The sequence below is a fragment of the Aythya marila genome, assembly GCF_965140915.1.
Source record: "Aythya marila genome assembly, chromosome: 1".
Taxonomy (NCBI): domain Eukaryota; kingdom Metazoa; phylum Chordata; class Aves; order Anseriformes; family Anatidae; genus Aythya; species Aythya marila.
Window position 1 is genome coordinate 162,160,933 of NC_139042.1, and position 21,838 is coordinate 162,182,770.

General features: G+C 36.1%; 1 protein-coding gene across 5 annotated transcripts in view; it reads right to left on the bottom strand.

Annotated features, from left to right (window-relative positions):
- BLTP3B (bridge-like lipid transfer protein family member 3B) overlaps nucleotides 1–21,838 on the bottom strand; it is a 56,264-nt gene that overhangs the window by 21,270 nt on the left and 13,156 nt on the right. For 4 of the 5 annotated variants that reach the window (XR_014317758.1, XR_014317759.1, XR_014317760.1 and 1 more), the window contains exons 2-11: nucleotides 17,725–17,887; nucleotides 16,649–16,687; nucleotides 13,490–13,581; nucleotides 11,816–12,005; nucleotides 9,423–9,563; nucleotides 8,715–8,885; nucleotides 7,243–7,423; nucleotides 5,794–5,877; nucleotides 282–464; nucleotides 64–182 (exon numbers count right to left, since the gene is read on the bottom strand). Coding sequence is in view for 2 of the 5 variants with exons in the window: in XM_082763294.1 (XP_082619420.1) it covers nucleotides 64–182; nucleotides 282–464; nucleotides 5,794–5,877; nucleotides 7,243–7,423; nucleotides 8,715–8,885; nucleotides 9,423–9,563; nucleotides 11,816–12,005; nucleotides 13,490–13,581; nucleotides 16,649–16,687; nucleotides 17,725–17,887 (1,363 nt within the window). In the remaining 3 variants the exon portion in view is untranslated. The remainder of the gene's footprint in view (nucleotides 1–63; nucleotides 183–281; nucleotides 465–5,793; nucleotides 5,878–7,242; nucleotides 7,424–8,714; nucleotides 8,886–9,422; nucleotides 9,564–11,815; nucleotides 12,006–13,489; nucleotides 13,582–16,648; nucleotides 16,688–17,724; nucleotides 17,888–21,838) is intronic. The other variant, XM_082763295.1, reaches the window with a different exon arrangement.

Consider the following 21,838-nt stretch of genomic DNA (forward strand, 5'->3'; position numbering starts at 1 on the left):
AAAATGTGGTTACATAACAGTCAAGGGCAAAGCAGCCCTTTATACTAACTCAAAGAAATGTACCTGATATATATTGAAATCTGCAAGTCTAACCACAATAGGACTAGACATCAGTTTGCCCTTTGGTTGTTGGGAAGGTACAGAGGAAGCCCTAGATGTTCCCTTCGGTATCTGTTCCTTGCCTGTAGGAAAGAACAATGATGGAATCATTGAAAACAGTTGTCTTTACAATAGTTTTAATATTGAATGGAATTAGAGCATTAGCGATGTAAGCAAAGTACCTGTCTGTAGCTTTTGAGGAGATACAGCAGATGGTGATGTGGCAGGAGAACCTATAACCTGATCCTTCACAGCCTGCTTAAGCAATTCAACATTGCTTTTGAATTCATTTAATAATTCTGTGGCCCATCCACTTCTGGCTTTAGTGGCATCACTATAATGCATCCAGTGATTGCAGCTATCTCCTGCAAGTGTCAGTAATGGGGAACAATATTAACTCATTTTATTCAAAAGTTTGCTTCTAACTGGATAACAAATTTTCACTAGTACACTACGTTTTCTTCAAAAAATCATTCCGTTGCATGCTGCAATTACAGAACAAGACTTAGAATGGATGTTACAACAAAAGTTACATATTGCATAAAAACAAGTTGCACTGCTTCATAAATTCACTCATAAAATATAATATTGTTACCTGCCTTTTAACACCATTAGTTAATGCTCAAAACATCACTGGGTATTTCCAGTTTAGAGAAATTTGATGACACTAATTTCATATGCTAGAAGATGTCAAATATATATGTATAGACATATATGTACACATGCGTATATATATGCATATGTGTGTGTGTGTTTGCATACATATTATGTTTCACTGAAAAAAAAAAAAAGTAAGAATTTTCCCATGCTCACTCTAATCTTATCTTTCCCAGCAGACTGCGTCCTAAGTTGTTCCTGGTCTCTTTTCAGAAATGACTCTTTTTGTCTTGGTTCTTTAGCACCATCATGCTGCACAACCAAGAAGAAAGCAATCACTATTCTAGCACACAGCCTTAAAAATCAATGCCAGTGGAATTCTTTTATTTATAGAAAGTTTCTGTTTGTAAAGCATTTAAACCTCCAAAAGAAATTGGGATCTCTTTTAAGAGACTCTGTAAAGTCTACTAACCTTTTCAATAGTAAGTATGCAATACAATTAACTTTTACCAGGTGGTACATTGCTCTTTAAGTATCAGTATGTGAAAACTTACTTCATTTGGGACTTAATGAAGATTTGGAAACTAACAGTGGAGATGAGTAAATATGGTTGGCATCAAAATAGGAAAATGTCTTGAGAAAAAATTCTGATTTCAAGTTTAAATGCAACAATGTCAGCATGGAAGACACAGTAAGGGAGAAAGGTACTGCAGGATATGACATTTTTCCCCATCCTCCTGCCTCATAACTGGTTATTTGCATCTTTCTAGCTGAGAAAGAAGAGAAGGGAAAAGGGAAGAAAACAGAAAGAGTGCAAGAGGGTAGAGGTAGGTTAAACTCAAGTCCATGAGGACGGGTTTTTCCAAAACAGGGATAAAGTGGGGTCACCCCAGGCATATGCATATAAACTAGCAGCATTATAGGGAAAGGTTTCATACTCTTCTTGGGAAGTCAGTATGGGTGGGTGCCACTTTGAAGTACCTTTATACTAATGCATGCAGTATGAGGAACATGTGGAAGCAGGAGTAATTAGAGATCTGCATGCAGTTGCAGGGCTATGATCTTATTGGGATCACAGAGACACACACAACTGAAACGCCACTAAGGATGGATACAGGCTCTTTGGGAAGGCAAGGAGCGGGAGCGTCCCTTACTGTGAGAGCGGTGCCTTGCGATGCATGATCAGCCAGCCGAGAGCTTACAGATCAGGTCATCTCGTCACGAAGACGGTGAGGCGCTCTTCAGACAACTGGAAGAAGTATCACATCCACATGCTCTGCCGGACCTGATTCTTACCAAAAAGGAAGAACTGGCCAGGGATGTGAAGGTCAGGGGCAGCCTTGGCTCCAGTTACTGTGAGATGGTGGAGTTCAGAATCCTGAGGTAAAGCAACAAGGCAAAAAGCAGAATGACAACCCAGTAATTCAGGAGAACAGACTGGTGTACTTGAAAGAATTTCATGGTATATAACCCTGGATAGAGGAGGGGTTCAGGAGAGCTGGTTGATTTTCAAGAACTAATTCCAAGCTCAAGAAAGATCCACATTGAAAAGCAGGAAATCAAGCAGAAGTGACGGGAGGCCTCTGTGGATGAACAAGGAGTTCCTGATTAATTTCAAATAGAAAAAGGAAAGGAACAAGCTGTGGAAGCAGCAGCAGGTGACCCAGAAAGAATACAGAAGATGGGGCTAGGTATGCCGAAGCTGGACTCACAAGCTGACATGACATCTGGTAAGACAGGTGAGGGGCAACATGAAACACTTCTACATGTGTATCAGCAGCAAAAGGAAAACTAGGAAAAACTTGGACTTGCTGTTCTTAAGCACGAGATCAAGTGATAAAGGACATGCAGAAGGCAGAGGTATTCTTTGCCTTCTTTGCCTCAGTCTTCACTGGTAAGACTTGTCTTCAGAAGTCCTCAGTCCCTGAGACCATGTGAAAGCTTGGAGCAAGAAGACCTTCCCCTCAGCAGAGGAGCTTTAACTTAGGAAAATTTTAAACAGATTAGACATGCCCAAGTCCACGGAATTCTGATGGGATGCATATGAGGGTTGAGAGAGATGTCTAATGCCACAGGAAGGCTATTCTAAATTATCTTTGAAATGTTACTAGTGAATGGTGATCAAGAGAAGTTCCTGGAAGGAAACAAGTGTCATTCCTATCTTCAAGAAGGAGAAAAGGAACAGCTTCATCTCAATTCCCAAGAAGGCAGCAGAGAAGTCAGAATCCTGAAAACCATTTCAAAACACATTAAGGACAGGAGGGTGACCGGGACTAGTCAATATGAATTTATGAAAGGGAAGTCACGCCTCTTGAACTCCATAGCCTTCTACGGTAAGATGACTGGCTTGGTGGATGAGGGAAGAAAAGTGGATGTTGTTTACCTTAACTATTATAGCAAGGCTTTCAGCACTGCCCCAAGACATGTTCAGTGACAGAACGATGACGTACAGACTAGGTAAGTACGTGGTGAGGTAGACAGAAAACTGCTTTAACTGTTGGTTTCAGAGGGCTGGGATCAGCAGTATGAAGTCCAACTGGAGGCAGTCAATAGTGGTGGTGTATCCCAAAGGTCAATACTGGGTGCAATATAACTTCATTAATGACCTGGATGATAGAACAGGCTGTAACTTTGTAGATGGGAGAAACAGTTGATACACCAGGTAGTTGTGCTGCCATTCACAGAGACCTCAAAAGGCTAGAAAAGTGACCTAATAGGAAGGTCAAAGGGAAATCTAAGCCCCAGACAAGAATAGCCTGTGCAACTGTACAGGCTGGAGGCTGACCAGCTGGGAAGTGGCTTTGCAGAATAACCTGGGAATCTTGCTGGATAGGATCAGCTGCACAGATAAGGGATCTGGTATAAGCTTCTGTGAGAGCAGGTCTGGGAGGACCAGTAAAGAAATGGATTGCTGTACAGACAGGTTTTCAACATCCAGCAACAGTCTGTCTTATGTTAGGATTATCACAGTCAATGGACCCACATCCCACTTCACTTTTCTTAAGTACTATGAAAGGCTGTTGTTGGAAGGATTGATGCTCAATGGATTACAAGAGTATCTTACAGCACACATGCTCCCATTAGTCTTGCTGTGGTAAGGAACAAAACAGAACCAAAAACCCACAAGAGCTCCATCTGCAAATATTACTATTAATTATTGAGGACTTCTTCCTGAAGAGTTAATTGCAATTCCCAGAAAGACTATATCAAAAGAAGCATTTCTAAATATTCCATGGGCTGGAAAAATACAAAACTGGAAAACAGCCTGGTAACAGTCTCAGAGATATACATGTATAGTTGTTTCCTCTTTGCCCACTGTTACAAAGTATTAATATGCTGTTTTCTTTAAGGATGCAGTATTGCAGCATCTAATCTCAGTAGGAATGCTCTGCATATCAGATGACAGTACCAGACTCAGCAGTACATATAAGCATGACACCTACACGGGTAGAGAACTCCCTTTGAACTTACAAAATTAAAAAGTGCTCCTTTTTCCTAGAGTAAAGGGTCTCTCCCACCTCTTACAATTGTTTGCCCATAGAATTGCCACATTATTCTAATATAGTGAGAAGATGACAACTTGTTAAATTGGAAAGAACAAGTTCTGGTACGGGCCCTTCCCCTCCACAGACTGGACCAAAGAGGAGCACCCTCCTACATGTTTTTGTTGTTGCCTGCTGTTAGAGAGACTTTGATTTCTGCTGCTTAAACATACTGTATGGAACACCGTTTAAGACTGCAGGAGAACACTACCTTTGCCCTACAGATGACTGTTTCCATCTATGTTTTCATGCTGTGGGAGTCATGCCCCAGGTATTCATTTCTCTTAAAGCATTCTCAGTCAGCTTCTAACATGCCCATCCAAGAGCCTACTGCTTCAACCTGGCTAAAAATTCTTCCAAAAGAAAACAAAAATCTAATTATTAGTCTACTTCCTCCATGTCTTCCTTCTTTCAAGAGAAGACCTCACAGAAAGCGTAAATAGTGAGACCAGATGTTCCCCTAGACGTTGTAGGAAGCAGCAATGAAAAACAGCACATGAACAGCTGAGTGACAAGACAGGCATGTTAAACACCTGTGACTTGAGTTCCCACTTTCACAGGAAAAAAAAACTAGCATTACACAGTTCAACTGATACTGGGCCAATCTACAGAAATGAATATGCTGCTTGTCTAACCCACGCTAAATTACTATAAATTTTTATAAGGTGCTATAACTATACTTGCTACTTAAAATGCAGTAGACTGGCATTAAATGATTCCATCTGCACCCACGAGTGACAAGAATGACCTGCAGCAAACTACTGCTAATTCCTGTCTTTAATGCACATGGGTATCACTCCAAAGAGACTGGTTTGTGTTTGTAAAAAGCAAAACAAAAGCACAATGCACCCAATCACCCAAGCAGAAGTCCCCCTCACACTGAAATAGATTGCATTTGATCACAAAATCAACAGCAAACCTCTTTTGTCTCCTTTTTTTTTTTTTTTTTTTTTTTTTGATAATTGGATAATTGCTGCTGGAATTTTATTTTGAGACTTCTGAAGAACAGATTTACCAGGAATGCTTTGTAAGAAATTCTTGGTTGGGAACTGCTACCAGATGTTTCATAAAAATTCCCCAAAAATATAATAAAATGCTGCCCAACTGACTCCCTACACACTAGCGTTCTTATTTATGAAAAAAAAAAAAAGCAGTTTGTAAATGCCCATAAAATGATAAGACTTCTATATGGAAAGAAATCTGCCATATTAGAAGGCTGCATCTGACTCCTGTAGGTATCCAACTAGTGAATTCTCAATCTGCTTTCTCCTGTCAAAACACATTTTTTTTCACGTCAGGAAAGTGCAAACACCATTTTGCTGGCCAAACGAAACAGTGAACAGGAAAACTGTTTGGCCTAGAATAGTTCATTTACACAAATTTAATTGTGATTGGTTCCAGATTGGTTTTGTTGTTTCATTTTGCATACTGAAAGTGTGTATTTCAAGTGTTTGTAAAACTATTATTATTCAAGCCATATACACATTTTTATTTTTTAATTTTAGCTATGCAGTTCCATTTACAGGTAGTTCAAAAAAAATGCTCATTTTCATACCTGCTTTGTGAAATGGATAATAGTCCACTGTTAAATAGCTGAAAGAAAGCTGCATGGCCCCTCCTGTGACACGCCTATTTGAATCTGTAAAATAAAGCAATGCTCAGCTCTGCAGATCTTGGATTTAGAATGGTCGTTCTAATGTTCCCTGAAACACCTAACAGCTATTCTTTCTTCCCCCTCTACTATCTCTCTCCCCCCCTACAATCTCAACAACTTCCCTCAAAATTTTCATTCAGGTCGTCTTCACTGCGTTCTAAAGATCAGCTTGTAGAAAGAAATCCATGTTCGGTCCTCAGTCACTACTAACAAACTGCATATTGTTTTAAATGTTACTGAAAAATAAAGGTAACTAACTCTTTGTATGCATAATCCTGCAGTTTTTCTGAAACAAAACTTTTCATACTGAAGATTATGATCAAAGACAGATGTACAAGAATACTGTAAATATAATCTGCTTTCTCATCTGACAAATATTCCTGCAGTAAAGAGGGATTCTGAGAATCTCTCTGTCCTGATTCTCCACTAAATTTTAAACTTCATGAAAAAAAAAAAAAGGAAAGAAAAAGGATTGAAAAAAAAAAAAAAAAGAGATCTTTCTGAGAACAATAAATCTCAACTTCAGTAGACATTTCCTTGCATGTAATTTATCATCTCTAGCCAGTGAGCTGTATGCTCTGCTGCTGTACAAGTATCTTTCCCAGTGAGGGACATACATTCACCAAGTCTGCTTTTCACTCTCTTTTACGGCAGACTTTGTATCCCTCTGCACATTTTTCAGTGACTAGCCAGCTCTTTGAATATACACTGATTTCTCATTCTCTTCTGACCACTTTAAAAGGCATGAAATGGGTCATTTGTCTTTTTTCCTCCAATTATAAACATGGTACGCTGCAGTAGCCTTGGATTAAAATAGTACAAGTACTACAGACATACACTATAAGGCCTCAGAACACTTGTTCTGTTCCTCCAATTTGCTGCAGAACATCCTAAATTATCTAAATTAGTAACATAGAGAAGATTGCTTGTTTATTAGCGTAAACTATCTATTTTATAAGGAATATTTACACAAACAGATTACACAGTGACCCTTTCAAGCAACAGTACTATTGCCACTGCAGTGTTGATAATGCAGTTAGCTAGCTAGCAATATAAAGGAAAAATCAGCAGAAACCATCAGTCTGGACAGAATCAGAAGATTCTAGTACTATTAGCAGTTTTTGTTACATTTATTTTAAAATAATTGCATTTAGCAATGTAATATTCTCCTGCTAGAGGCATCTAGCCAATTTTATTGGTGTCTAGAGACACGGGAAGACAATTCCTCTAAAATAAAAGCTGTTGATTAACATTAGAAGACATTTTGAAGAATCCAGTAAAGACAATTATAGTTTATATGCATGTTACTAAAAAAAAAAAAAAAAAAAAAAGCAAAACCTGAACAGTTACCTTTTTCTTTAGAGTGGATATCATCACATATATGTAGGTCCAAATGGGAAATTACTAAGTGATGAGAAGTTTCCTTAACATCGAAATCATTGAACAATTTCACTATCGCATCATTTTGATCAGGTGCTGCTGTAGTCTGGTGCGCTTTCACCTGCTGAGAGCTGGGTGCAGGAGCAGAGCTCTGAAAATATTTAGTCACATCAATTGGTAGAAATTTATCCTTCCCTTCAAGCATAAAAGCACCACAACTCTTCACTTACTATAAATAGGCCTTTCAAATAAGGAAAAATATGCATCATATACATTATGTTCACTTTGGATCATGAATGAGATTTAAGAGTGTTATTTTAGAATACAGCTAAGTTGATCTAATGGCTAGGTGACACAAAGAGACAGTGTCACTTCACACCCTGTTTTTCCCTTTCCCCACATCTTTATACCCTGCCCTTGCAGCACTGGTATTTCTCTAATTTTTGTTGCAAGCCAGACTAGCAGAAAAATACTTTTTGCTGGGATCATTTCTGCTAGTTTAGCTCCACAAACTGTATCACTATAGGCTCAAACAGAAGCCAGCGCCAGGATCAGGGAACTGGCAAGATGCGAGTACAGGGAATTGAAGAATCAGAACCTCCCTACTCAGTGACAGCTAGCCATTTGATTGCTATATCTGATCATTGCAAATCATCAGGACCACCACAAGAACTGAAGTCCGCATTACAGTACAATAGCTTTATTGTATGAGATTCTACACAAGCGAATTTATTCAATCAGTCCTAGTAATAAATTGTGGTTTACAGTCCCATCTTTTATCAGGGTATTTGTGCTGCTGCTTCACAGACAAAAAGAGATCCTCCCCACAACACTCACTAGAAAGACCAGTTGGTCCAACATGCTATATGTGCTGAAAGATGACAAATGTTTATGTAAGACTACTTTACATACAGCATAAACATAACATCTATGCCAGCAGACATGTTAAAAGCAGAATTATTTTTTCACCATGTATTCCAACAAGAGAGCTGCATTAAGTAAAGCTCTGATTAAAGCCTAGTATTTCAGGAACACGAAAACAGACTGGACCAGCACTTTAAACCATTATAGTAAGTGTATCTATTCATGCATTAAGGTTACTTTAGTGTCTCTTAATTTTATTTATTTATAATTCTTCATCAGAAACTATATTAAGACCAGATTTACTAAATAATGTAATCAATTTTTAAGTAAACACAGAAGTCAAAATATTCTGTACATGAATAAAGAAACATTTTTTTCTTTCCTGTAATTGACATTAATACACAGAGTTTTGTAAAATGAAGTCTTTTATACTGCTGTGATCATTCAGGATTAATTCAAGATAGACAGTTGAATGAAAATGAGTAACTTGCATCCTCAAAAAAATCAATTAATGCAACTAAACACACTGTATTTTTAAAAACTTAATACTCATAAAGTGAGACAAACAGTTACCATACCTGAGCTGTTTCAGAAGCCAAGCTTTTTCTCTGCTCTGTTGATTTCTCTATGGCTTCACTAAGAGATTTGGCATACTGCACCATGGCTTTCAACTGGGAATCAGTCAAAACCCACAGCAAGTCATCCAGAATCAGAACCAGTTTTGATGCCACCACGTTACAATCCTTTAGCTATAGAATAAAAATATAGAATAAAAAGGCAGGTTTCTTATATCAAATTAATGAAAAAGACTGAATAGAACCCCACACTTCTTTAAAAGGAAGTTTCTCCCATATTGAATAAAATTTTAAATGAAAGATATTCTTATTTCTCTTACTAACTAAAAAGTGCCTATGATATATCATAGCATATTTATTTGTGCCTAACTTTTTATGTGCGTAGCACACATTGAATTTTGAACTGTTTATGTAACCATAAGTGATATAAGTATCATCTGAATCTGGAGAGATTGCACAAGACACAACATCATAAATAAAGCTCTGGAGGTCAAATAATTTAATTAGCAGGACCTGTGGAATTTCTTCATCTTTAAATTCTGCCTGCAGTTATTTAAATTCTGACCACTTTTTCAGTCTTACTGATTACATGCTACAAAAAATTAAATTAGATTAAATTAAAAATCTTTACTATGTGCATATATTCATAGAGAGCGCAAGTTAATTATGAATTCATAAAATAATAGAAGATTTCAAAGTTTTCAAGTTTACCCTTCTTTTAAGTGTGACCCTAATTTTTGATTGGTTTGTAATCAGTCGAACTGGAGCACTCATGATTTCATGCTTAGAACTCTGGATTGCATCCGCTTCTATTCTGATCATCTGCCAGTTGATTTCTTTAAAAGTCAAAACCTTTAAACAGAGAAAAAGAGAAAAACACCTTCATGAAATACAACAGTTTACTTCCAACAAAGTATGTGCAGAAGCACACGTGGGTGTACGCATATATCTATACACACACACACATGTCCTTCATGCAGAGCTATATGAACAAGTACATTTTACTCATTTATTCCACTTAGAGGTGTCAAGAATTGAAGCCCTGATCCCGCTCTTTACCTCCAAAATGTCACAGAAATGTCGAGTGAGTTCAAAGCTGGCAGAGGGAAGAACCAGCATTTAAAATATTCACACGCACAAAAAAAAAATGAAGGCAATGAAGGCATAAAATTATTTCATGGTTTCTAGGTTGCTTTTGGTAGAGGGCAAAAAAGATTGTCTAGTGTGGTCTCAAAACACTAAATTCTAGTATGTAGGAACAGAGTCAGGAAGGAAGCAAAGCTACAAAAAAGTAGGGGGTTTTAGTTTTTTGTTTCAATTAAAGGAAGTTAAACATTAAGTGTATTTTAAGCCACACAGTCTACACAAACTTTCAAACCAGGAGATAGATTTCTAGAAGACAGTAGGCAAATGTAAAAATAACACAAGAACATCAAGTAGAGCTGGATATAGAAAGTCAAATATAGGGAAATGAGTGATTATCCAGTAGCAACATGGAAAATCATCAAATGAACTGGGCATCAAGAGGAAAAAAAGTTAATTCTAGTTTCCCTAAAACTCAATCCTACATTACTCTTTGAAGAAAAAAGATCCACCAAGGAGAAGAGGAAGGGGGAAGAGTTTGTTAGGCACGTGTCTTATTTTGCCGTTGCCATTCTCTTGTCATTCAGAAAACTGTACAGCCTATGTCCTGCAAATATAAGCAGAGACTTAAGTAAAACATACCCAGTTTGTCTGAGGAGGTACACACAATGAAGTAGAAAAGATGGAAAGGCATACTGAAAAGCAGCCTGAAAAATACTGTTTGCAGAAAAGGAAAATATCTACCTCCAGAAGCAGTGTAAATAAAAATCTAAAAATTCTAAGGAGATTCCTCATTATGCTACACGTAGGTACAATATGATCTAGAAGCACTTCCTTAAAATGTTTTTAGCATAGATTATCTTTATAGTACAGCGTCAGTTTTGTTCTCTCACCATTTATTTTATCGCAATTTACCGCTAACAAATCACTTGCTACAGTTCCTACAAGTTTGTGTTTCCAGAACTCATTGAACTAAATGAAACGCTCCTCAAGGAAAGCACTATAGGGGAAGACTATTCCAAATCAAATTCTTCTTAAAAAGCATATCATCAAAAAATATAGCAATACAAAATTCCATCTATTCAAACTTGAATTCTTCCAATTTAGACTTCATTAACACACAGATAAACTGCAGGAGGGACATGATGCAGACTGTCAGAAAAAATGCTTTTGAGGTGTTTTTAACTATAATGTTCTCTGGGGGTTTCTTTCTCAATGTAAAAAGCAACTATCAGTCTCCTTATCTCTGAATAAACTCTGTGTGCTCAGTAATCATTAGCTCTAAGTTTCACCTTTTTTTTTTTTTTTTTTTTTTTTTAAAAAAAAACACCTATATATTCAAGGTCTGCTGCGTGTCAAAAGTAGTTCTCAATAGAAAATACAGCATCAGCTTGGCATTTAGTATACATTTTACTTCAGTTACATGGGAGAAAGCAAAAGAACGATGTACGCCTATGCAGCAGTTGCACGTTACTTTTCCCAGAGAGTAGCAAAGTATGTACTTTACTGCTATTACTTTTTTTAATATGTATGATTTAATTATCCCCAGAAAAATGCTCAACTCTTGCATAGAACCTTTATTAGAACTCAGTTAAAATTGTTCGAAGAAAAAAAATCTTTATTAGGATAGCTCTCACAAGCAAATAAATGACCAGCTAAAGCTTTAAAAGTGAAAAAAACACCAATTAGTTAATACTGACTTTTTCTTCCTGTATTCTTCACATCTGCTGTAGTTTGCATTTTAAAATGGTCAGAGTCTTGGAGAATGTAACAGTGGCTACATATGCTTGACCTTGTATTCAGTCTTCTTTGAACATCCACTTTGGGCACTGCTACAGACATGACCTTTGATCTGACTCACACCTACCATTTTTATGTCCTTGGGTGCTTAGGGAACAGCTGAAACTACTGAGCACAGTTTCTCCATTCCTGGTAACAGCATGTTTCCTAGTGTGCATTTCAACTACCTCCTCTTCGACCACAAAAATAATATAACAAAGTTAGCAAAAGATAATACTCACCTCTCCACGTTGCCCTTCTTGTATCCTGGTAAATCTCAGGTCAGCATGTTCCCAATTTGCATTTACACTATATATTCTTAGCTGGGAAAGTTCAAATGAAGCATTAAAGGCTTTTGCACCAATCCTTATTACAATGGAGTTCACAGAAACCGAAATTCCTTCTACCACTTTTTCAGCAAAGCCATATTCACTAGAAGGTGAAATGCCAATGTATTAATTACAAGCCAAAGGAAATGTCACAAATTATATTTCTTAAAAAATTGAAATACAACATAACACAGACCATAAGTTCCTAATGTATTCTTTATCAGTTACAGTTTTTTGTTAAATATTTGACCCAATTTACACTAATTTATTCTCTACCCTCTGATCCTAATCTCAAAACAATCATTCTATGAACAAAGAACATATTTTGGACAATGATCAGACTCCATGAACTATAACAATTAACACAACTTTACATAGTAAAATATGCATAAATTGGCATACTTATAAAAATAGATAAAAATTGCTTTGTTTGTATTAAAACAAGCTACGCTGTTATGTAGATATATTACTCTTCTTCATGTATACAAGAGTAATTAGTGTTGAACTATCCAACAGTTCCAATCTGGCTGGTATTTATCCCTATGAGCTAAGTTATACTGCCCATTAAGACAACTACCTTTTTATATGTAAAATAGTATAAACAGTTTGCTTTGTTTCATGCTACAAAAGAAAGGCATCCTAAATAGTCAAATTTAGGGACCAAATCAACATGTATTCCAGTACTGAAATAAAGCAGTTGCAATTAAATTTTTAGTAAAAATCTTAACCACTCTGAATGTTCTAGATTAGTGAATGGAAAACACTGTTTCATATATTCTTTTAGCATCTAAATTTATTTGGCTTTGGGTTTTTTTCTGCTTGTTTTAAAAGTACAGTTTATGTGGTTCGTCATTCCTTTGCCTTTTTATAACTTTCATCCTACACAGAATCTCTATGGCAATGATTTTCAAGCTGTACTCTGTACAAGGAGACAGACCCATGGACTACTTCTAAGTATTATACATAAGTTAAGTAAGAAAACGAATTGTATCATAGAATTCATTTCTCTATATATGGGTCCCTATGCCCACAGAAAAACATTTTGGGTCCATGAAAAGAAAAAGACTGGGGAAAAAATACTTCTGTAACGATGTCATCTTCCCACATTACCAGACATTTAAGCTATAATAGCAAGCATGAAATCTTTCAATAAGATTTGAATTATAAGATAAAGAAACTAGAACATTGAAATACCACACTAACAAATGTTAGTAACATTCAGTAGACAAAACACATACTCACACACCATTATGTATGTTTTCCAACTAAGTTGAAAGGCAAGGTATTTAAAATTTTGAAAATTAAAGACAAATCAAATGAGTATATTTTTGATGGAGTAGTTATACTTAAATGAAACATTTCTAGCAAGTTCCATATACAGTTTAGTTGGTTTTCTCCAGACATAGGTTTGAAACTAAGTAGTTCTATCAGTATACATACATAACTCCATCCATAAGTAATAATATTTTAGAGCTGCAACACTATATACTACAAGAAATACACAGTGGATCTAAGTGTTCTATACTAATTCAAAAAGAGAAATTAAACTTTTTTTTAGATCAAGTACAAGTAAGGATCATTGCTGACCTCTGTCCTGATGCAGTTGCTATAGGAGAGGGTCCGTTAGGGGCTCGTGGCTCTTCACATGTGCTCATTTCCATTACAACTTTATCCAAGGACTTGAAAAACAAAAGAAAAAAAAAGTTGGAGACATAAGAGGTAACAAAGTAAAAGGCTGATATATGAAGAAGAAAAAGAAATCACTGAAAATGTTTTTCTAAATATACATAAAGACACTCTAGACCACAGCATTTTCCCACAAACTTTTGTGAAGTACCAAAATTACTTTTATTTCTTAAATTTGTTTATAAAGGTTTTCACATTTTGAGAATTCTAACATGCTGCCCCAGTTAAATATTTGCTTGTAGAATTCCTGATTCTATGTCATTATTTACCCATCATATTTACTTTGAAAAACAGCATTTTGAAAAGGGCATTTAAAAAAAGCATTTTGATTTAATGCGTACTCATTTGGGTTTTCTTCCTACATGGTTGTTCTTTCAAAGAAATATTTAACACACTTCAAAAAACGTTAATGGAAAATATTTGAACCTAGTCCACTAAAATTCATAATAGTAGTGGAAGTTTAGTACCGCGTCTTTAAAACAGAATCTGTACATAAAAATTCATTATATGACTCTTGGCTAATCTAGCGGAAGTATTTTATAGAAAGATACATTCTAGTATAACTTGCAACACAGCATATTCTAGTATAATTGTATGCTGTTATTGTATTTTTGGTACTTGAAGTGGGATCCTTAAAAAAGAAGCTGGGAATTAAGGGGATGAGACCCAAATCCTATTTTAATTGAAGGCTTTATTTAAATAGCAGAACTATAACACAAATTACACATAATGCATAATAACAGGGATGAAGAATAAGATGTGAATATACCAAAAGCAAAACTTTATTTCTGGCAACTGAATAAATCCATTAATCTCCTAGCTTATTCACAGTGCAATGTTTGTGACCTAAATTTTGTTATAAACTGGGAAGGCTCTTGATTTAAGGCTTATAGTTCTGCACTCTTGTGCCATTTCATGCTCATTAGAAACTCAACAGCTAATATTATGTCCCTGTCTAGCTCTGAGTTTATACCACCTCATCTGAATTCCTCCATTTGCTCCCTTCTCCAGTGAGACAAAACACACCAAAAATCTTTGCCCTCAAATTACATTTTTTCACAGGTCAACCTGCCCTACCTACTGCACTTTATTACCACACCAATCACCACAATTCACTTGATCCACAAACTATCCTACTCTTGTCCGTAAAGTGAGAAGATCATGATCTTATCCATGATCCCTGGCTGCTACCTAGAAATCCATTAACTTCCTACTCCATATTTTCTTATACTTCAACATACTGTGAATACTGCTGTCTCAGTTAATGACTTGCTTTGCAAAACATCGGGGAGAAAAAAAAAAAAAAAAATCTAATCCCTTAGTCTGGGGAGGGACAGGGGAAGCAAAGGTTTATTCTAGTTATCCTACCATTTTGGGATGTTTGACCGTTCTTGTGAGGTTAAATTAAGACCTCTGTAACATTCTCCTTTGCTACACCTACACAATTCATGCAAAGAATAGCAGGGTACTGAATACAGAATTCTTTGTAATATAAATAAGACTTAATTACGAAGACCTGGATATAGACATCCGTCTGTTGTTTCCTCACTGGAATCTGTTTGTACTTTGATAGAGGAAAAACTGCTCCATAGCATCCACAGGTCTACAAAGCAATCTTCAAAATTTTAGTGCTCATCGCACAGAAACAGGAGGAGATATTGGTGATGAGCAAAGGAAATTTAATATTTGCCAGTATGTTAACAGATGGAGTTTTACAAAGGATGACTCAGTTCCAAGAAAGTACTTTTGGCTAGACAACTGGGTTCTAGCTACTTCCTATTCTATGCAAAAAAAGGATGCCAACTAGGGAATGTTAATTAAAATGTAATCAAAGTTTCAGTGATAAAGATATCCCAACCAAAATAGTGGAAATTCAGATGTAATAAAGGGCTGAAGTTGGATACTTAGGCCTTTACATTTGTCTTCCTTGAGAAGTCAGAAAGACTGTTGTACAGTCTATCACTGAACAGTTATCTTTTGATGTCAGTTTTCATTTAACACATTTGTTCAAGAAAAATTTTATATAACAAAGTTAACTTTGAAAATCACCTTAACCTCAAAGATTACTAAAGTAAGTTCACAGCAAGCAAAGCAAACAGGCCTTGTTACTGTAGGTCAAAGTACGTAATCCTCAAGAATACCATGGCTTAAACTGCTTTCCTAATTTGGCAGTTGCATCTTACAGCCAAGGGGTTGAACCATCCCACTTCAGCATTACCATCCTTTAATCTTTGTGTGTCAGGGAAAAGCGGCACAGGCATTAGTACATTACAACTAGGTCACCAGCAAATCCATCAAGTATTTAAAACAACATCTTTTTTTCCAAGTCTGATTCAGAGGTAAGGAATTAGAAGCAGATTCAAAAAGTCACTGTGTGTCTGGGAAACACAACAGTTAAAAGGCCTGTTCATTCCTAGGCAAGCCCAATTAAGAAAGTTTAACCACCATCAAGCAAATTACTTCTGGAGTTACCACATTTCTCAGTAAATTCGTTAAAGAGAAAAATAAAAAAAGTGCAAGAAATAACATTCATTCTAATTGGTTTGGAGTCCTTCATACATCTTCTACATCCTATTTATATCCAAGCTGTATCCTAGGGTGTTAGAGAAATCTTGTGAATGTTGTCTGTACCAAACTTGCCATAACTGGGATCACTGGATAGACTGCAGATACAGAACAGAAAAGTCCTCAGAAAAAAGATAGCTCTAACAGATAGGTAGGAACTTGTAAAAGTACTAGTTGGACAAATAACTACCCTTCAGATGAACTTGAGTTAAAACATAATGCCTGAGGATCTTGACAGAAATCAGCTAACAGCCAAACATTATAATGACAATGCCCAAAGGAAAAAAAAAAAAAAAAAAAAAAAAAAAGATTAAATAATTACAACAGTATACTAACAAAAACATTATGGTATCTTGATCTGCTGCTACCCAGAGGACACTTCATAACTGTCCATTAATGTTTCAACTATTTCTAGAATCAATTTGAGAGAACAGTATAAATATTTGAGGAATTCTGCTACACAGTTTATATTTAGGAGTTGCTCTCAGGACTCACCAAAGAGATGGGATGCGTTTTCAATTTTGTCCATGGTATCTGCAATGGAAAACATTACTCTAAGACAAAGCAAATATTAGAGATACAGCAAAATAAAGCACTTGCTTAGGATGTGGTTTAGGTATACAAATTGTAACTCCTGGACTCAAAAGAACATTACTTTCACATTACAAAGTTTATCTGAAAGTACTGTATAAGAAACTTATGCACACATCTCTTTCAAGTGTTAAGAAATAAACTTCAAAACCTACTGAGCTCTGGAAGGAAAACACAGAGGAGCAAAACAGAACCTGTCTCTTTAATACTGAGTTGTCAAACATCTGCTAAGTCAACACTGCCTTCCACATTCTTACCTTTAAAAGGAAATAAAAATCTACATTTGCTCTCTTGGCCTATAAATAATTGCTTGTCTGTAACAAGGTATTAAGAACTAAAGTATTAAGTAAAGAAAGAAGAGACTGAGGAACTGCTAAAGTTTGACCAGATAACTTCTGTCAAAACAACCCATAGCTTCTTTCTTACTCTAAATGCAATAAATGTGATAATCTAGGAGAGGAGATACATTGCTTCAATTCTTTGCAGCCAACCGGATTAAAAAAGTGAAGTTGGCTAGATTTAGAGCGTTTTCACATCTCCCACAGAGACAGAATCCCTCAAAAAGATATTTTTGGAGATTGGAAGGGAACAAGAGGGAAAGCAGTAAAAAAACCAAGAGGGTGAAATAGAAAAAAATAAAACATAAAAAAGAACATAGTGAATCATTAAAGGATGCCAATTATATCATGGGCAAATATAAGCTTATACCTCTACTTCTATTTCTGAACATGCAGGAATATATTCCACACAAAGAAAAAAAAATCACTGCTTATTTTCACCATTTCTTTATGTATTTCATGCCATCCAAAGAGAAAAAAAAGGTGAGAAATTATTGCTAGTAACATTTTAGAGAAAGATGAAGCTGTTATCAAGTATTCACCCCAATTTTCTGTTAATACAAGCTTGTTCAAAAGTTTGCTGAGACAGAAAGGGAAAAAAAGATCTGGTTAATTGCCACTCCAGCATAATAAAACACTCACCCTAATGGATGCTTTATTGCAAAAGACTTTGTTTATAGCAAGCCATGTTGGAAGATCCAGCATGTTCTGAAGTACCTCTTGATCCAACTCTAAATTGGTCAGCTGGCCTTCCCCCTTTAACGTGCTCAGGTTGATCTTGTCAGGCGACAGATTTTTGGTGAACCTAAGAACAAACATGCACCTTAAGTAAATGCACGTACAGCAAGTCAGCGCTGTCCTGCACGCAGCAGACAATTTACTTAAAGGAATGGTCTAGCACAGTAGGCAGGGGAGATGGAAATTATATTAGATACAATTTCACCCTGAAAAGAATTAGAACCATGAAATTCATGTTTGCTTTCTCTCTCTAAATACATAGACAATTAAATACACGATGAGGCATTTCCTTACTTGTTCATAACCCAGAATGACAGATGTTTCATTCAAAATACGTTAACTACTTATTTCAAACTATATAAAGTAGAATTGAACCCATTTCACTCTATTTTTTCAAAAGAAAAAAAATCCAAACCTCTGTAACATCTACCGTAATTCCTGGAGCATGCAGAAATGACTGATAATTAAACTCAGGACAGATAACAAAAGGGTACTTTTAAATGGTACCTATATTTATTTATTATAGGTACCATTTATTTATATATAAATGGTACCTATATATATATAATATATATATATATTATATATATATATATGTGTGTGTGTGTATACATGTATATACACACACTATGTATATATACACACACGCTTTATATCTTGAAAAAGTTTCATTTATACTATTGTTTTACTCAGAATTTAACAAAGACCTTAAATTATACATTTATATAAACAGGCACACAGGTGAATATAATATACTGGCTGGAAGCATGAAAAAATAGTCTGATGTGCAAAGGCTAAAAAAACATAGCTATTTAATAGAGAAGACATGCAATAAATGTCACTATACTTAAAAGGTGCTATGATTTGTTTATACAGCAGTCAACTGTGTCAAATGGTTGCCATCCTTGTGAGAGGACACGACAAACTCATGAGCGCTCTGCCCTCAAGTCACCAACCATAGCATTATACCTACCACAAGCTAAAGATCGGCTGTATTTAACCACACCCACACACAGCCATGGAAATCTGTTTCTGCTCATGAGTGGGTCTAATTTTACAAGATTAGATAGAAGAAAATACTGCTGCTTGCAGTATTTGTCCCTTTGAGACATTTCCCACTTGGAATCTGCCCATGCTGGTATTTTCCAGGCAGAGCGCAAAAGGGTTGCTCTGTCCAGAACAGCTGCTCTGGTGCGACCAAGAAGCTTCCTTTCCATTCAGACTGGTTTCTGCACAAAGTCCTTATTAAGTAAGGCACGCAGGGGGAGATGGTAGAAGAAGGTGAAGAAGGCTGGCAAGCCTTTCCTCCTAAGAGTTTCCACCTGTGGCTTGAAAATTGGCTACCATTTTCTTAGCCCAACTGTTTCATTGCTTTCACGTGATGGTAAGCTTTGGAAATGCATTTACCTAGCCTGACAAAACCAAAAGGCCTATTTACCATTTCTACACACATTCAGACAGGCATCATAAACCTACAGAATTTCATCTCCCTGTCAGTTTAAGCATAAAGAACTCTCAAAGACCAAAACATCTGGGGGTGGAGGGAGCACAGAAGCTTGTTCAGAATTTAAAGTTCATTTATTTTTATTTTTTAAACTATACCGTCTGAAGTTATCCAGGATGTATTTGCAAATAATACTGGACATGCTGCTTATGGGAGAACAGTTGCAGTTGTTACTGTTGGCTTAAAAAATAAATTAACCAGAAGAAACGAGCTTTGACTCAAGAATAATATATTTTAATAATTACAATACTAAAAAATATATTAAGATCAGACTACTGACAAATATATTTTCCTTGACAACTAGTACTTTTAAGTGCTCCATTTAGAAACATTAAAATTATGGAAGTCCTCTGTTCCTCACATAGTTTTCCAGTTACCCTTCTTTCTTCCTTGTAACAAGAAAGAGTAAAGTGAAGAGCTGAATAACCTGCCTCAGTAAACCACCCTGTCAATAACTGCAAAATATAAGGTCTTGTATATCAGAAGTTATATTGACAAGTCTCATCCAACTTCTTAATTGAAATTCCTAAAATAAACAGTCCTAAAATAACCATTGAACGTTTTCAGTCACATCACAGTATCTCTCTCTACTTACTAGATGATAATCACCTTTAAAATAACACCAGTTTGTGATTTTTAAGTCACATTTATACAGCAAACGCAAAGTATTCTGCCATTACATACACACGTGGCTTACTGAGACTGATGCTCTTTGTAGGAACTCCCCTCTGGGTCCCCTATAGCTATGGCACACGATGCAGCACTCATCTCAAAGGCAGATAGCTGTAACCATCAGCTTCGTCTTTGTACTGCAGACAAATCACAGTAAAACCCAGAGGATCTACAGGAACACGTTTCCAAATTTCACAGTGAGAAAGACACCAAAATACCATCAAGGATGAGAATAGAGACAGTAAAGCTAATCTTAAGTTACTTCAAACACCCTTGGACAAAATAAGAGCTGTATCCTACCAACAGGGAGCAGAAGGACAGGGAAGGCAGTATCAGCAAGCAGTGTCATTTTTCTTCCCTTTCAGCATAGCTTTTTTTTTTTTTTTTTTTTTTTTTTTTTTTTTTTAATAATTCTTCTGAGTGCTGCTTTCAATTTTTCACCTTTCCTTGCAACCAGTGAAGGGAAGAATGCTCTGTGTGCTGCTTCATCTAGCACCAACCAACACAAGGGGATATCCACCTGGAAGTCTACACCTTTCATTTCAAAGATGAGAGAAAGGAACTTCAGCAGGAAAGTTGTGGGAAGGTATTTCAGGTTTAGACACCTCTAACAGCTGATTTCTTCATTCCACTTCCCCAGCTGGAATATCACTGATGAGCGAGCGGATGCTGGCGAGACAGTGGCACCTCCCCAAAATCCATAGTAACTTCATAACATATGACAACCACATCTGCTCTGCCCAGAGCCAGTTTTCCACAGAGGATGCCAACACTTTACGTTTCTCTAATAATTCCCTGCTCCTTCAAACTCAATTGTTCCACAGAATATACTTACGATTACTTAGCACTTTAGCACCATTTCACACACTACTTCAAATAACAGGAAACTTTAGTTTCTTATGGTGTTTTCTAGTTTATAAATAAATATTTCAAAATTATAAGCTGGCATATTTGAGCAGCTAGCCCTGCAAAACACAATGTGATCACACCAGTTCAAATTTACAAGAATTTGAAACTTCATGGATAATTATTATTTTTTTTAAAGGGACAAGTGACAAGAAGAACAGCATTTAGCATTTAAAACAAAATTAAAACATATAAAAAATTAACAACAACAAAATCCTCTTAGGGATTTTGTCTACAACACTCCAAATGGCTTTGTTCTAGGATCCCACCGTACATCCAGCCAGGACATGCCCTGAAGGTGAGCCATGGACACGCTGATGCGTTTCTAGTACAGGTTCCAGTGAACTTGCTGTAAGTGGACAAAACCTATCACTGACAATATTGTTGATTAAAATAGATAAAATCAGATAAAAACTGAAACAGTATTTTAATACTATTAAATTTTATTTTTATTATTCAATTTAATGTTAGTAATATTTTTAAAACTCTGGTGTTAACAATGTCTTGGAGATGTTTTCAAATATTTATTCTCAACGTTTAAGAACACCACAGCATGGACTTTTAGGCTGGCAAATTACCTCTACATCTAAATAACAACTGTCTCTCTTAGCACTACAACCTGGAATGCTGAAATTGCTTAAACTTTGAGAACATATTAGGCTATCATATATACTATACAATTTCTATATAAAATCGAGAAGTATGTACCAGAAAGTTAGAACAGAATCTTGTTATTCTGAATAAGCACCCATCAGAAATATTTGATAATGTTTGATATAGTGAACATGTTAGACAGAAAAAAAAAAATTAAAATTCTCTGAGCTTTCCATGTACTTTCCTGGAACTAACAATGTAACCTACTTCATGACATGCACACACCCTTCTCTCTGACTCAGCCTGTGCAAACAGCCCCCCCATCCCGTCTTTTGGTTTTCA